The 14,842-nt window shown below is 36.7% G+C and overlaps 1 protein-coding gene across 2 annotated transcripts in view; it reads left to right on the plus strand.

The window, feature by feature from the left end:
* Positions 1 to 7,638, plus strand: part of LATS1 (large tumor suppressor kinase 1) — a 35,785-nt gene extending 28,147 nt beyond the window's left edge. For both annotated transcript variants that reach the window (XM_025294403.3, XM_025294402.3), the window contains 3 exons: positions 1,732 to 1,914; positions 2,110 to 2,216; positions 3,801 to 7,638. In XM_025294403.3, the coding sequence (XP_025150188.1) occupies positions 1,732 to 1,914; positions 2,110 to 2,216; positions 3,801 to 4,310 (800 nt within the window). In that variant the 3' untranslated portion in view covers positions 4,311 to 7,638. The remainder of the gene's footprint in view (positions 1 to 1,731; positions 1,915 to 2,109; positions 2,217 to 3,800) is intronic.
* The last annotated feature ends 7,204 nt before the right edge of the window (positions 7,639 to 14,842 follow it).

Genomic DNA, 14,842 nt, shown 5'->3' on the forward strand with positions numbered 1-14,842 from the left:
CTTTAATCCTCACAATATCATTGTGAGGCAGAGTGAAGAACCTGAGGCTAAGTTAGAAATTTGCCCATGGTCGGACAGAAAATAAGTGTAAGGGCTAGGCTTTGAACCTAGGTTTGTCTGCTTACAGGGCCCATGTTATTTCTGCTATACCACACTGCCTCACCAAGATCCCTCCAAGCACTAATGGAAGTGTAAGTCAATCTAACATTTGTTGAATACTTACCATGACTAGGTGCTTTATATATATTCTAATTTAATGTTCACAGCAATCCTCTGAGGTAAGTATTATTGCCTCCAGTGCTTCTTGTGAACACAAGCGGATTTACATTAAATGGATAGAACTGAAGATACCTGAACCTACTTTAATGTTCAGGTTAACATAATTTAGTATCTCCCCTGATTTACCTGAATCTTATCTGGGGCTTTTCTTAAAAATATGATTCTTAGGCTCTATTCCAGTCTTCTGATTGAAAATCTCCACTGGAGGGTAGAAATTGTATTTTAATCAAACATTCAAGTTGTTTATTATAGTTAGGTTAATTTCAGATTTTTTTCCCTAGGTGATTTCATCCAGTCATAGCTTTAATTACTACCTCTGCATCAGTGAATTCCAAATCTCTCTTCAGAAATGTCCTCCCCCTTTCATAAGGATTCCTAATAGGCCTTTCAAACTTAAGACTGCTAATAAATGATTCTTAATTTCTCCCCCTCCCTTTTGGTAAATTGTACTACCACCACCCATCCTTGATTCTAAATGTGTTCACTTTTCTCCATATGCACTATTATCATCATAGTCCAAACTTAACTTTAATAGCCTCTTACCTGGTCTCTTTTTCACCCTTGTCCTCTCTATAATCTGTTCTCTATACAGCAGTTAAAAGTTTTCTTTTTTAAACGTATATCAGACCTTTTCATCACTTCAAGAGAATGAAAAGGTTTGATGTGTGTTTTAAAAGAAATGCCTTCATTTAATACTTATGTATACATGTAAGTATATTCATATATATAAATACATATATATATATATTCCAGTATCTTCACTGTACTTGGAGTAAAAGGCAAATCGTTTGTTTTGCTTGTAAAACCCATGTGCGCTGTCTCCTGCTCCATTTCGTACCATTCTCCCCTTGAGTAACCACACTGGTCCTCTCGAGTACTGTTGTGTGTAGAATGTCTTGTCTGGTTTTCATATTGTTGAGTTCCTCTTTTTTTTAAAACAAATGTCACCTCAGCACATTTGCCATATCACCACATGTTGATTCTCTGTACGGGACGCATCACTGGTTCTTACATATGTATTTGTTATATTTTCCCCCTACAGATAACCTGCCTGAGAGAAGAATATTGTCTTTATTGTTAATGTTGTCATTTGCTGAATAAATGAAACATGAATCTAATTTGTTTGAAACTTTGTCCAGAATAGTATTTGAGAGCAGCCTGAATAACAAATTCTCAGACCTGCCTACTCAATAACTTTTATTGTCCTCATTTATTGTTGAGTAAATTACTGCATCTTAGGCTAATTTTTCTTAGTGTAAGACTTGTCCTTTTGGTATTTCAAGAGTACAGTCTCTAGTTATTAATAAGCATACCATCAGTGATTTGGCATACGTTGGGTCTTAGCTTGTCAACATGGAGAAACGTTGTTAACGCTAAACTAGGATGTCTAAAGATTAAACAGATAGGTTTACTCTTGTTTTTATTTATTTATGTATTTATTTTACTATACAGGTGACCATCCACGGCAGGATAGCATGGATTTCAGTAATGAATGGGGTGACCCCTCTAACTGTCGATGTGGTGATAGACTGAAACCACTGGAGCGGAGAGCTGCGCGCCAGCACCAGCGGTGTCTCGCACATTCTTTGGTTGGGACTCCTAATTATATTGCGCCTGAAGTCTTGTTACGAACAGGTAGACGTTTGTCTTGCAAAGAATCTCAGTATGCCTGTAGACCAGGAGAATATGGCCAATGGTTCAGGTTTACAATAAAAGTATTAATTCTATAGTATAAATTGGTAATTTAATATTAATTTTGATTTTATTCATTCTGAGCAGTTTTTTCTAAAGTGCCTTATGAATAACCATAAATTTGGTGTCTAATTTTAGGCTATACACAGTTGTGTGATTGGTGGAGTGTTGGTGTCATTCTTTTTGAAATGTTGGTGGGACAGCCGCCTTTCTTGGCACAGACACCATTTGAAACACAAGTGAAGGTAAGGTGTAGAATCTGTACCAAAATAATTGTTATGAAGCCCCAATACCATACACCTTTATCAGTCCTTTACTTAGAGCATCTTAATTTACAATTAAAGAATGAGCTTGTAAGGATATAGGAACCCACTGAAATTCCACGTGTGCTCTCCCCCGTGTGACTTTACCACCCCTATATCCTTCCTCATGCACACACTACAGTCATGGCTCTTCCTCTTACAAGTTTTTAGTACCTTTTGAAGATGTATTCCAATTTATTCTTTCTACTGACTGCTGGCTTTGTTTCCTTTCATGTACATTCTGACCCCAAACTACTAACAAATGTCTATATCTCCCTAGCACTTAAATGAAAAGCTGCTCACAATTTTGATCACAAATTATCCCATTTAAGAAGCCTTTTAGTGGCCTTGTCTATAAAGTCCAAGTCTTTCCTTTGTTCATACCATTCCCTCTGTATGGAATGCCCTTCTTTCTCTCCCATGTTTCACAACTTTCCCTCTTTTCTGTTTCACTCCTGGGCATTTTTAATCATTTTTTGAGCGTATCTTGACATATACTATCTTTTCTATGACACTCTCCTCAAGTTATAACTTCTGTCTGTCACTTCATTTAATACATTATATTTAAAACTTCCTTCAGAATTTCTTTTGTTACAGGTTTACTGGTAATACATTCTCTCAGGTTTGTGTCAGATTTGTCTGAAAGTATCTTTATTTTGCCTTCATTTTAATACATATGTATATATGAAATAAATGCATAGGTAGAAATACAAATATGGTTGTGTGGGTGCTGTGTGTGAAAAATTGGATGCTTTCTCCCTAAAGATGAAGAATAAGGCAAGGATGTCTGGTCTGAGTCTTATTCAGCATAGTTCTGGATGTCTTAGCCAGTGTAATACAACAGTGAAAGAAAAAGCATAAAGGTTAGGGAAAAAAAAAAACTTGCTTTATTCACAGGTGGCATAATTTTCTATATTGAAAATCTCAGGCAATCTGTGAAAACCTCCATAGAACTAATAAGTGACTTTAATACGGTTGTAGGGTATGAGAGTAATATGTAAAAATCAATCGAATAGGTGAGCCAATTCTAAAATTCATTTTGGTGGACAAAGAAACTGATAACAAAAACAAGTTTTTAAAAGGACAGAGTTTAAGGAATCAACTACTTGATTTTAAGACTTAAGAGGAAGTTACACTAATCCAGATAGTATGATATTGGCAAGAGGAAAGAATCAGTGAACTTAAAGAAAAATCGATAGAAATTATGCAGTCTCAACAGCAGAGAGAAAAAAGAATTTGAAAGTACAATAACTTCAGGGACTTCCTTGGCAGTCCAGTGGTTAAGACTGCACTCTCAATGCAGGAGGCATGGGTTTGATCCCTGGTCAGGGACCTAAGATCCCACAGGCTGTGTGGTGTGGCCAAAAAACAAACCAAAAAAATAAAGGTAAGGAATGTGAAATACCATGCAATTTATGTAAAAACACACAAACACAAATAGTCCAGTAAGACTTCTTCATATAAAACTTGGAGGAAATTTGTTTTTCTTACCTCTTACCTTCTAATTTTTAAAAATCTTCTTTAAAGGTTATCAACTGGCAAACATCTCTTCACATCCCACCACAAGCTAAACTGAGTCCTGAAGCCTCTGATCTTATTATTAAACTCTGCCGAGGACCAGAAGATCGCCTAGGCAAGAATGGTGCTGATGAAATAAAAGCTCATCCATTTTTTAAAACAATTGATTTTTCCAGTGACCTGAGACAGCAATCTGCTTCATACATTCCTAAAATCACACACCCAACAGATACATCAAATTTTGATCCTGTTGATCCTGACAAGTTACGGAGTGATGATGATGAGGAAGAAAATGTAAATGACACTCTCAACGGATGGTATAAAAATGGAAAGCACCCTGAACATGCTTTCTATGAATTTACCTTTCGGAGGTTTTTTGATGACAATGGCTACCCTTATAATTATCCAAAACCTATTGAATATGAATATGTTAATTCACAAGGCTCAGAGCAGCAGTCAGATGAAGATGATCAGCACACAGGCTCAGAGATGAAAAATCGTGATCTCGTGTATGTTTGACGCACTAGGAAATAATTGTAATGAGGATTTGCAAAAAGGCCTGAAACGCAGGGTTTTTTGAAGCTCTGAGAGTAAAATTATGCAAATGTGACAGAGCTATGTATGTGTGCTCTGTGTACAATATTTTATGTTCCTAAATTATGGGAAATCCTTTTAAATATTAATTTATTCCAGCCTTTTAAATCAGTAATTTAGAAAAAAATTTGTTATAAAGAAAGTAAATTATGAGCTGAATATTATAGTCAGTTCTTAGTACTTAAAGTACTTAAAATAAAAAATAGTGCTTTGTTTAAAAGAAGAAGCCTGTTTTCTATGTGTACATAATGCTAAATAATTTTAAAAAACAAGAATTTTTGAAATTTTTTTGAAAGACAGTTTTAGTTTCATCTTGCTTTAACCAAATATGAAATATACCCCACATTTACAGAGCTGTTTTTTTTTTTTTCTTTCCCCATAACTTTATTCTTAGAAAAAATAAGCTCTAGAAATGAAGGCATCATGGTGGTGCGTGTTCCTAGGCTAACGATAGTCTGTATAATTCACATTTGATAAATAAGAAATACAAAGTTGAATATGAACACAAAACATGAAATACAAAAATGAAATATAGTATGCTCATCCAAATGAAAAATAGTGCAGCTTATCTTTTTTTCCCCCTCTGTAGAATATTTAATTTTTTAACATATCTCAAAAATTAATGACTTTGAAAGAAGCAAATCACTACATTTTTCTTTCCATACTGGTATTTTTAATGCTGCTTTCAGTTTTTAAAGGGAATAAAGCTGCCATAAATTAAAAGTTTCAGTACTAAAAGCTAAGATCTTTCATATTTTGACTCTGAAATTAAAAAAAAATAATTCCACATGTTAAGTAGAAAGATTATTTTCAACTTCATATAAAACTTAGATTAGAACTTACTTGTGGGTACCTTTGGATTATGTCATCAATAATGTACATTTCCTCTTTCAAAACAGTGCTGCATACATGGACTGTTACTGGCAAAGGAAAGTCTGGCTATTTGGCAGCATTTTACCTATGGTCAGATTAATTGGTGAAAAAAATTATTATTATGTAACTCCTAATTAAGATGGCCATTAGTAATTATGAAAAAATACATAGTGGTCTTTTAGAAAATTCAAAACCTCATAACTTATTTAAAGTTAAATAATATGTCTTTCAGCATTACTATTATATATAATACTTAGGTTTTAAGGACAGCTTGTTGTTTCATACCAAAATACATTTAGCTTATCTTGTAGGAAGGGGGAAAGGGCTCTAATTCTAACATTAGTAAAATTTGTATTTTATTTGCTTTTCTTAAGCTCCACTGGTAGGGAATTGTTTTATCACAACTTAAGAGGCATAATTTTAGTGATTTTCAAACTTATTCATATAAAAGCTAATGGAATCATATATGTAAGTAAAATTAAAGGCAAAAAAAAAAAGGCAAAGCCTGTTCCAGCTGAATTGGGGAGGGCAAAGATTAATTAGCTCACACTTACAACGTTTTCATAGGTGGCCTTCTCAGAGCACTGCATAACCCACTATGTAATGGTGGGTCTTTGGCAGTTATTGGTCATTTTGAGAATCTGATGAAAATTGTGGGCTCTGTTCCCAGAAAAATGCACAGCAACAGATATGCCTAAGATGTCGCATTGCAGTTGGATGTATTGAAACCTGTCACAAACTCTTGGTTATGGACCTCTGTCCTATAAGAACACTGATATATTAAATTAAGAACTTTGCATTAAATTTACTGATGAGTGCTCAGATTAGCACATCTTGTATAAACACTGATAATTTATGATGAGAAAGGTCTGTACCATGTGATAAGATATCCTTGTGAATGCCTCTCTTTCTGCTATAGCGTTCCACTTTAAACACACCCTTTCAAGGGCACTAACATACATGTTTGACTTGTTACAGGCTTAATACAGAAATATTTTGAAGGACCTCTACTCAGAATTGTGAGAAAATGCACTGTGTAAGACAGCAGTCTTCACTTCATGGAGCATTTGATTAGTCCTGTAAAATTCTATGCAAAACATATTAGTTCAAGAACTTTTGTTGTTACCCCCTTGCTCTTCAGGCTTTCTCAGATTTATTGAAATTTCCATTTAGTTTTTATTTCTGGACTATGGTGCAATACAGTAGAGAACCAACTTTGTTACAGTTACATTGTAGAAAAACTAAGGTGCTGTCTTCCCCCTCTCCCCACAAAGTCTGTGTTGCCTTTACTCCTCAAATGTAACAGACACTACAAATATTGTATCCTTTTAAATTTCCTCTGACAATATAAACTTTTTGTATTTAAATGAAGCAGTGTACAAGCCTTTAGTATCTGCATTTTTTAACAGTTTGGATATACTGTCATATTCCCAAACTATTAAACTACATTAAGCTGACTTATTCCCAAACTATATTCCAGTAGGAATCTGGTGCTTCCTGCCAAAAAGATGAGACCAGTGTCAAAAATCTATATGGTCTCAGTTGAAATAGAGTGAAAACACTGATCATCATGTTTTCTTTTTAAAATAATTTTGCCAGTCATTAAAAAAAAAAAACTTGCTGTCTTTCTTATACTTTCCCCTTTTATGCATATCAATAGTATTTATGAAATGTGTTCTGTAATTATGTAATTGTAGATACAGTTATGTATTGTCCAGTGATGTCCTAAGGCAGGCCCTGTTGCTATATCTTTTCTACCTTATTTGTAATAGAAACTATAGAATGTATGACTAAGAAGTCACTTTGAAATTGACTTTTTAAAAAAGTTATTACCTTCTGCTGTTGCGAAGTGCAAAACTGTGAGTGGAAATGATTTATTCTGACTTAATAATATGTTGAAATTAGAGAATACAGTGGGAGGATTTTTAGATATTGCTGCTGCTGTTACCTAAGGTACTTTAGACATTTTTCTTTAATAAACAAAAATCCCTTTGGTATTTAAAGTAAAACATTTAGCCTGTTTGTTTTAATCTAAAACAAAAAGTAATTTTGGTCAATATAATGGTATATTTGTAAAGCGCCTTAATAGATCCCTTGTGAAGGCACTATATACCACAGTTTACTTTTATATTGTATTATGTATATAAGTATTTTGTATTAAAATTGAATCAGTACAACACTACAGTTTTATAAAGTAATGCTTTGTTAGGAAAAGGAATTACAGCTTTGCAATATAACTGAATTGTTTTGCATACTTATGAATGTAGTAGAAATGAATAATCAGCCTGTGTTTTTAATGAATCTATTTGTATTTTCCCAATCATTTTCTCTAGTGTAACATTTGCTGGGATCATAATAAAAAAAAAAAGCAAAATTCAAATCTTTAAATTATGTGTGGAAAGCTTTTAGGGTAAGTTGATTTTATTAATTCAAAAATTTAATCTTTTTATTCTCAGAAAATTTATGGTCAAAAATCTGATACTTTGGAATTAAAAAAAAAAAAAAATATATATATATATATATATATATATATATAGCTAATGATAATTCCTACTTAGATTAATGCAAACTGAATAGAGTTAGTGTAAACCAGTAAAATGTTTTCATTTTGTCCAATATAAGTACAATAAATAGTTCATGTTAAAGGCTTCCTTTAGGTCAGTACAGGTTTAAAAAATTAATAATTTTCAACTATTAAACTCTGTGTCTAGTATCATTTGAGTCCAGTTTATGATTTTTAAAATGTGAAGTTATTGGCTAATCTCTTTTCCTTTATTTACAGTCTTTTACTTTATCACATGAACTGCCTACCAAATATATATGTTGTTGTTATACCTTAAATCCATTTTACGTAGATGAACAAGTATTTAGGGGTTTCCCCCCCCTTTTTCAAGTATTACCATCATTCTTAGGTCTCCTTTTATCCTCTTGTCTGCACACACTTTATATTTGGTCTATATGAGACTGTTGTGTAACTGATGCAATCTGCATTATGTTTATGATTCCTTTTACTACTATTTTTTAAAATTTCCTATTATTTGTCCTTTTAGTTACCTAGCATATTTTTGGTGGGTGAGAGGTGATAAGGACTCCATGCAACCAACCTATTTTCCCTTTTAATTCTGTTAATTCTTGTATACAGTGTGTTTGCCTTCATATGTCATCACCATCGTCATCCAAGAGCTCTCTGCCAGGCTGGCTGTGGTTTCAGCAGACCTCCATCACAGTTGAATTTCTCTTTGCCCAAGCTTATTTCCCCTGACTCCCACACCATCTTCTTGCTGACAGCTGAATGGGAGACATGCACTGCTGGTCTTGGAGCGTCTCCCGCTGAGGTGGGGGCAGCTTCAGCCACACACACTGGTGGCAGCCCTTCTTGGGAGCTCCTACCACATGAACCATGGAGCTGGCTGGTGCCATTGTGGAACCCTCCTTCTAGCTAGTTCATTAGCTTTGTCATTTTAATACATTTTGGATCCATGTTTGTCATGCTTAAATTGTGACCATACCTTGTTACGCTAAACGCAAATACACAGACAGTATATCCACTTACGTGTATGAAGGCTAAAGGGAGGATATCAAATTTATGTTTGAAACACAGGCAGTTATTGTTCTCCCAAATAGCCAGTCTTCTCCCTTCTGTAAAGTCACCCAGAGATCCTGGAATCTTGGTGGATTCAGAATCTGGGTGGGGCTTTGAGTTGCATTCCCTGGAGAAGGGTTAAATTTGTTCTGTTGAGGCAAGGGGGATTCTCGAGGGTACTTAGCTTCCAGAGGGGCTGAGGCAGGCTGCTCTTGTTCTCCAGCTTCCATTCTAAGCTCTCCTTTTACTAACACAGCCCCCGCCCCTACCCCTGTTCATGTTTCAACTGTGCCACCAGCGCACGTGTTTCTCATGTTGCCTTGTAATTAGTTGTGCCATGAGACTAAGGTTTTGACTAGTGGGATATGAGCAGAAGTGATATATGCAATTCTACTTCATACCCTTGAAATTAATATTGCTAGCCTGCTGCTCACTCCTTCCTGTTGCTGAACTCATACCCTAATTAAATATAATGTACACTTCATGTTAGTGTATAATCTGATTTCCAAAATAATTTAAGCAGGCCATTTTATACTTTGACTATTTCCCATATTTCCCATGTAATGACTCATGAAATTCAGTTATTTAACTAGTACATTTTCTGATTCATCATCTTCACCCCTTGTTTGGTTAAACTAATTTTGTTGAGACCCCCATCAACTCGCCTGAATTATTGTAAGAACTTTCTAACTGGAGTCTTTAACTTCATTCAGGTCCTTCAAGTTTATTATCCAGCTGTCAACCAAATGACATACTTGAAAGATCGTTCTAGATTCTGGTAGTATGACCAAGTAAGCTCCTGATGGATTGACTGTCATACAACTACAAACTTGGGGGCAAAATAAAAATCTACCTAAAGATACTGAAGTGGAACAATGAATAGGCAGATTCTGGGTGGAAGGCATCCTATCTAACAACTAAACTAATTTGAGATGCTGCCCAACAGAATCAAACCAGGTTAACTGCCTGGCTCTTGTTCAGTCGCTAAGTCATGTCCGACTCCTTGCAACCCCAGGCAGCATGTCAGGCTTCCCTGTCTTTCACTATCTCACGGAGTTTGCTCAGATTTATGTCCATTGAGCTGGTGATGCTATCTAACCATCTCATCCTCTGCCGCCCTCTTTTGCCTTCAATCTTTCCCAGCATCAAGGTCTTTTCCAATGAGTTGGCTCTTCACATCAGGTGGCTTCCCACTATATAAGCTTTTATATCATTTGAATTTGAACCATGTGAATGCATTGCCTATCCAAATATAAATACATAAAATGGAAATAAAAAATAAAATCTTGGGGATTTCCTGGTGACTCAGTGGTAAAGAAGCTGCCTGCCAATGCAGGAGACATGGGTTCCGTTCCTGATCCAGGAAGATCCCACATGCCAGGGATCAACTGAACCCATGCACCACAACTATTGAGCCTGTGCTCTAGAGTCTTCGAGCTGCAGCTGCTGAAGGCCATATACCCTGGAGCCCATGCTCTGCAATAAGAGAAGCCACCACGATGGGAAGCCTGCACACTACAACTAGAGAGTAGCCCCTACTTGCTGCAGCTAGAGAAAAGCCTGCACAGCAACAAAGACCCCACACAGTCAAAAATAATTAATATTAAAAAAATAAAATCTTTAAGTCCAAGTGAAGGAACTGGGCTTAGACTAAGCATGATACACTTTTAATGAGACAGGCCAAATGAAAGAGCTGTGAAAGTGTGAAGTAGAGATGTTTGTATGGTTGGTCAAAGTATTAGGATTAGGTTATGTGCCATAAGAAACCCAAAACAAAAGACTGTTTAGACACACAATATCTGGTTCGATTCCAGGAAGATCCCCTGGAGTAGGAAATGAATGAATGCCTACAGTATTCTCGCCTTCTAAATTCCATGGACAGAGGGGCCTGGCAGGCTACAGTCCAGGGGGTCACAAAGACTCAAACACGACTGAGCATGCACACACACACACACACATAAAATCCAAAAAAAACAATTGCTTAGACTGACTAGAGCTGGCAGTCGACACTTGGTATAGCAGCTCCACAGCGTCAGTCCATACTTCATCTGTACAATTCTGCTATCTTCACATGAAGTGAAGTGAAGTTGCTCAGTCGTGTCCGACTCTTTGCGACCCCATGGACACCAGGCTCCTCCGTCCGTAGGATTTTCTAGGCAAGAGTACTGGAGTGGGTTGCCATTTCCTTCTCCAGGGCATCTTCCTGACCCAGGGATCGAACCCAGGTCTCCCACACTGTAGACGGACGCTTTACCATCTGACCCACCAGGGAAGTCCTATAAGCCTATATAAGCCATCTTCACATGGCTTATATCCTAAAGGTCATTTATGGTCAGAGTTGATGTTCTAAGCTGAAAAGGGGATGGTGTGACTGGAAGGGGGATTTTCAGGGCCTCCCCCTGTAAGGTACCTTCCTAAAAGTTCTATACGACACTTCTGCTGGCCAGAAGTTAGATCCACGGCCACACCTAGCTGCATTAGAGTCTTGGAAAATGTAGTCCTTATTCCAAGAAGCCCAACTTAATCAAGGAAGACTTTGTTATTAGGAAAATGAGGACTTGGTGGGCAGATCTCTGTCTCAGTGAGCAAGTTGAGGGAATTTCAATCTGATAGCTCCTATTTTCACTAACAAACATGGATATCACTTTGCCAACAAAAGTCCATATAGTCAAAGCTATGATTTTTCCAGTAGTCACAGATGTGAAAGCTGGACCATGAAGGCTGAGCGCCGAAGAATTGATGGTTTTGAATTGTGTGCTGGAGAAGACTCTTGAGACTCCCTTGAACTTCTAGGAGACCAAGCCAGTCAATCCTAAGGGAAATTAATCCTGAATATTAATTAGAAGGACTGTTACTGAAGTTGAAGCTCCAATACTTTGGCCATGTGATGCAAAGAGCTAACTCACTAGAAAAGACCCTGATGCTGGGAAAGATTGAGGGCAACAGCAGAAGGGGACAACAGAGGATGAGATGGTAGAATAGCATCACTGACTCAATGGATATGAGTTTGAACAAACTCTGGGAGACAGTGAAGGACAGAGTTGACTGGTGTGCTGCATGCAGTCCATGGGGTCACAAAGAGTCAGACAGGACTTATCAACTGAACATAATTTTCTCTGAAGGTGGAGATAAAGTGATTGGCTGAAAGGGCAGAAAGGGGTTTGTGGCTGGCTTGAGGACAGTGGTGCAAGTCTGAAATAACTCATGTGAAGAGTAAGAGAGAACTGAAGTGGGACATGCAGAAAAATATGTGTCAGATGGGGAGATATGTAATTGTGCATCAGTCTTCAAGGTGGTGTGATTTTTTTTTTTCCCTATGGCATTCAGCAATCTGGGAGCAGCCAGTCTGTGATGGAAGGTATTATTTAGGAAGGAAGAAGCTATTATTTAGGAAAAATACTACTTAGGAAGAATGGAAGCTATTATTTAGGAAGAACATTCTTATCACTACCCTCGGTGAGATAGCACTGAGGATCTATCTCAGTTTGTTCCTGCAAATACTGTGACATAATCTATTCATAAAAATTAAGCAGATTCTTTGTGTGTGTGTGTGTGTGTGTGTGTGGCTGCACTGTGTGGCTTGTGGGATCTCACTTCCCCTACCAGGGACTGAATCCAGAATCCTAACCACTAGGCTACCAAGGAACTCTTTTTTTTTTTTTTTTTTGGAGATTCTTAATCATGGTTATACTTTTCTAGTCTTATACATATTCTGTACCTTAAGAGATGGCTCAGATTTTTGAAGGAGGACAGCCAGATGCAATAGACCAGAAGAGTGAAACTAGTCCTGAAAGTCCTTTAGATTTCTCTGATAAAATGTAAAAAGTGTCTCCAAGTTCTTTTTTTTTTTTAACAACAATGTATTTATCCTGCAAGTATCTAAGTAATGCCTACCATAAGCCAGACATTGCCCTAGCCAAATGGAGGAAGTATGTAACTTTACATCATTTACCTACTGGGGCAAAGTGAAAGTCACTCAGTAGCGTCCGACTATTTACAACCCCATGGACCATACAATTCATGGAATTCTCTAGGCCAGAATACTGGAGTGAGTACCCTATCCCTTCTGCAGGGGATCTTCCCAACCCATTAATTGAACCAGGATCTCCTGTATTGCAGGCAGATTCTTAACCAGCTGAGCTATCAGGGAAGCCCAAAAGAGGGCAAAGAGACAGCAAATACATAATGTTGAGAAGTAGTCTTTATGTTGTTCCCTTCTGTGTAATTCTCTCTCCCCTCCAAACCTTTCAACTCAGGGTTATCAAATTAATCTTCCTATTCCTTTATAAATTATGCATTCATTTGAACTTTAAATGGTTCCTTGACACCTACTGAATAAAATTTCAACTCTTTACTAGCACTTACCTTTTTTACCTAATTTTTAACTTTCCTGTATGTATCTTATGCTTCTACCAAATCAATTCACCATACACCAGGAAAAACCTCATCTCGAGTCTCTCTGAGTCCCAGTTTGGATATGATCATTTTAGAGGGACGGAGGTTGTAGAGACCACACTGTAGAAGAAGAAATGACTAGAGTAGTAGTCATGAAGGCGGTACACAAGTATGTTTCTCACTGTCCCATCACTTTGAAGTCAGCCTTGGCCACATGACTTGCTCTGGCCAGTGAAATGTGGGCAGAGGTGGCACTTCTCGTACCCAGGCAGAAGTTAGACAAATTATCTCATTTTCTGTTTTCAACTGTTCAATGTCCCCAGTGCCTGCCTCCACTCTACATGAACAAATAGAGGAAATGAAAAGAAAAAAATTCCTGGTGTTTGAAACCTCTTCAATGTAGAGGTTACTACAGAATACTCTTAATGACTAAAACAACAACAGAATAGTCTCCCTCGATTAGTACAACCAGTAAGAAACAGTAGTGTAAGCCACTATTTTGACGGGTTTTTAAAATTAACTTCATTGAGGTATAAATTATGTACAGTAAAATGTATCCATTTTATGTGTACTGTTCAATGAGTTTTAATGAACATATACACCTCCTTAACCACTATACTAATTGAGATATAGAACACTTCCATCACCTGAAAAACACTTCCTCATGCCTCCTGGTAGTCTAAGCTTTCCCCTCATTTCTCCCAGCCCCCAATCCAACCTCTTTCTGTTAATGCCGGCTAGTTTTGCCTGTTGTTGAATTTCATATAAATGAAATCATGTAATATGTATTCATTTTGTGCCCTCTGAGAAGTTTTTAAACTATAAATTGCCTGTATAATTCAACATACCTTTTCACTCAGAAAAAATTAAGTTTAATTCTGTCTAACTAAGGTAATTAATCTGTACCTCATTGAATTATTTTTTCATTTCAAAAAGATACACTGTATTTTCTTATACTAATTATACTTTAACATTACAATAGAGTTTACATGCATCATAGCAAAACTATTCTTTTCTACTTAGTTGAGAATTTTACAAGACTTTAAGCTTCATGAAACATCCTATTTTGTTGACCATGTATATACTCAATGCCTACAGTGCCGCCTGGCACGTAAGTACTCGATTAATAAACTTCTGTGGGCTGAACCGATGTATTTCCCTTGAATTGCCTTTATATAAGTCTGTGTTAAATTAGGGGATTTAAAATCAGTATGTTAAATATTTTTAAAAGCAGGGATGCTTTAAAATCATAATTTTAATTACCAAGCTCTTCTAGAGGAAACCGCGTCTTAAGTGCGTCTATTTCACCTTAGGTGAAGAAAAAGCCTGGAGATTAAGGCTGGAGGAAGCCTGTCGACAAGTACTAACTGTCCATTACGTGTATTTCTATACATCGTGGAACATCATAACTGTATTTGTAGTTTGGTTGCATTAAAACATTGACCAAAAAAAGAAAATAAAATTTCACCAGCATTGTGTCCGAATATCTTTGGTCATTCATTCTCTATTGTACAGTATTCATGTCATATCCCTAGAAGCGCCGCAGCCAAATTCTTAGTGTTTGGTTCTAAAACCGGATTTGTCATAAACGAACTGTATGACCCTT

Source organism: Bubalus bubalis, chromosome 10, assembly GCF_019923935.1.
Source record: "Bubalus bubalis isolate 160015118507 breed Murrah chromosome 10, NDDB_SH_1, whole genome shotgun sequence".
Taxonomy (NCBI): Eukaryota; Metazoa; Chordata; class Mammalia; order Artiodactyla; family Bovidae; genus Bubalus; species Bubalus bubalis.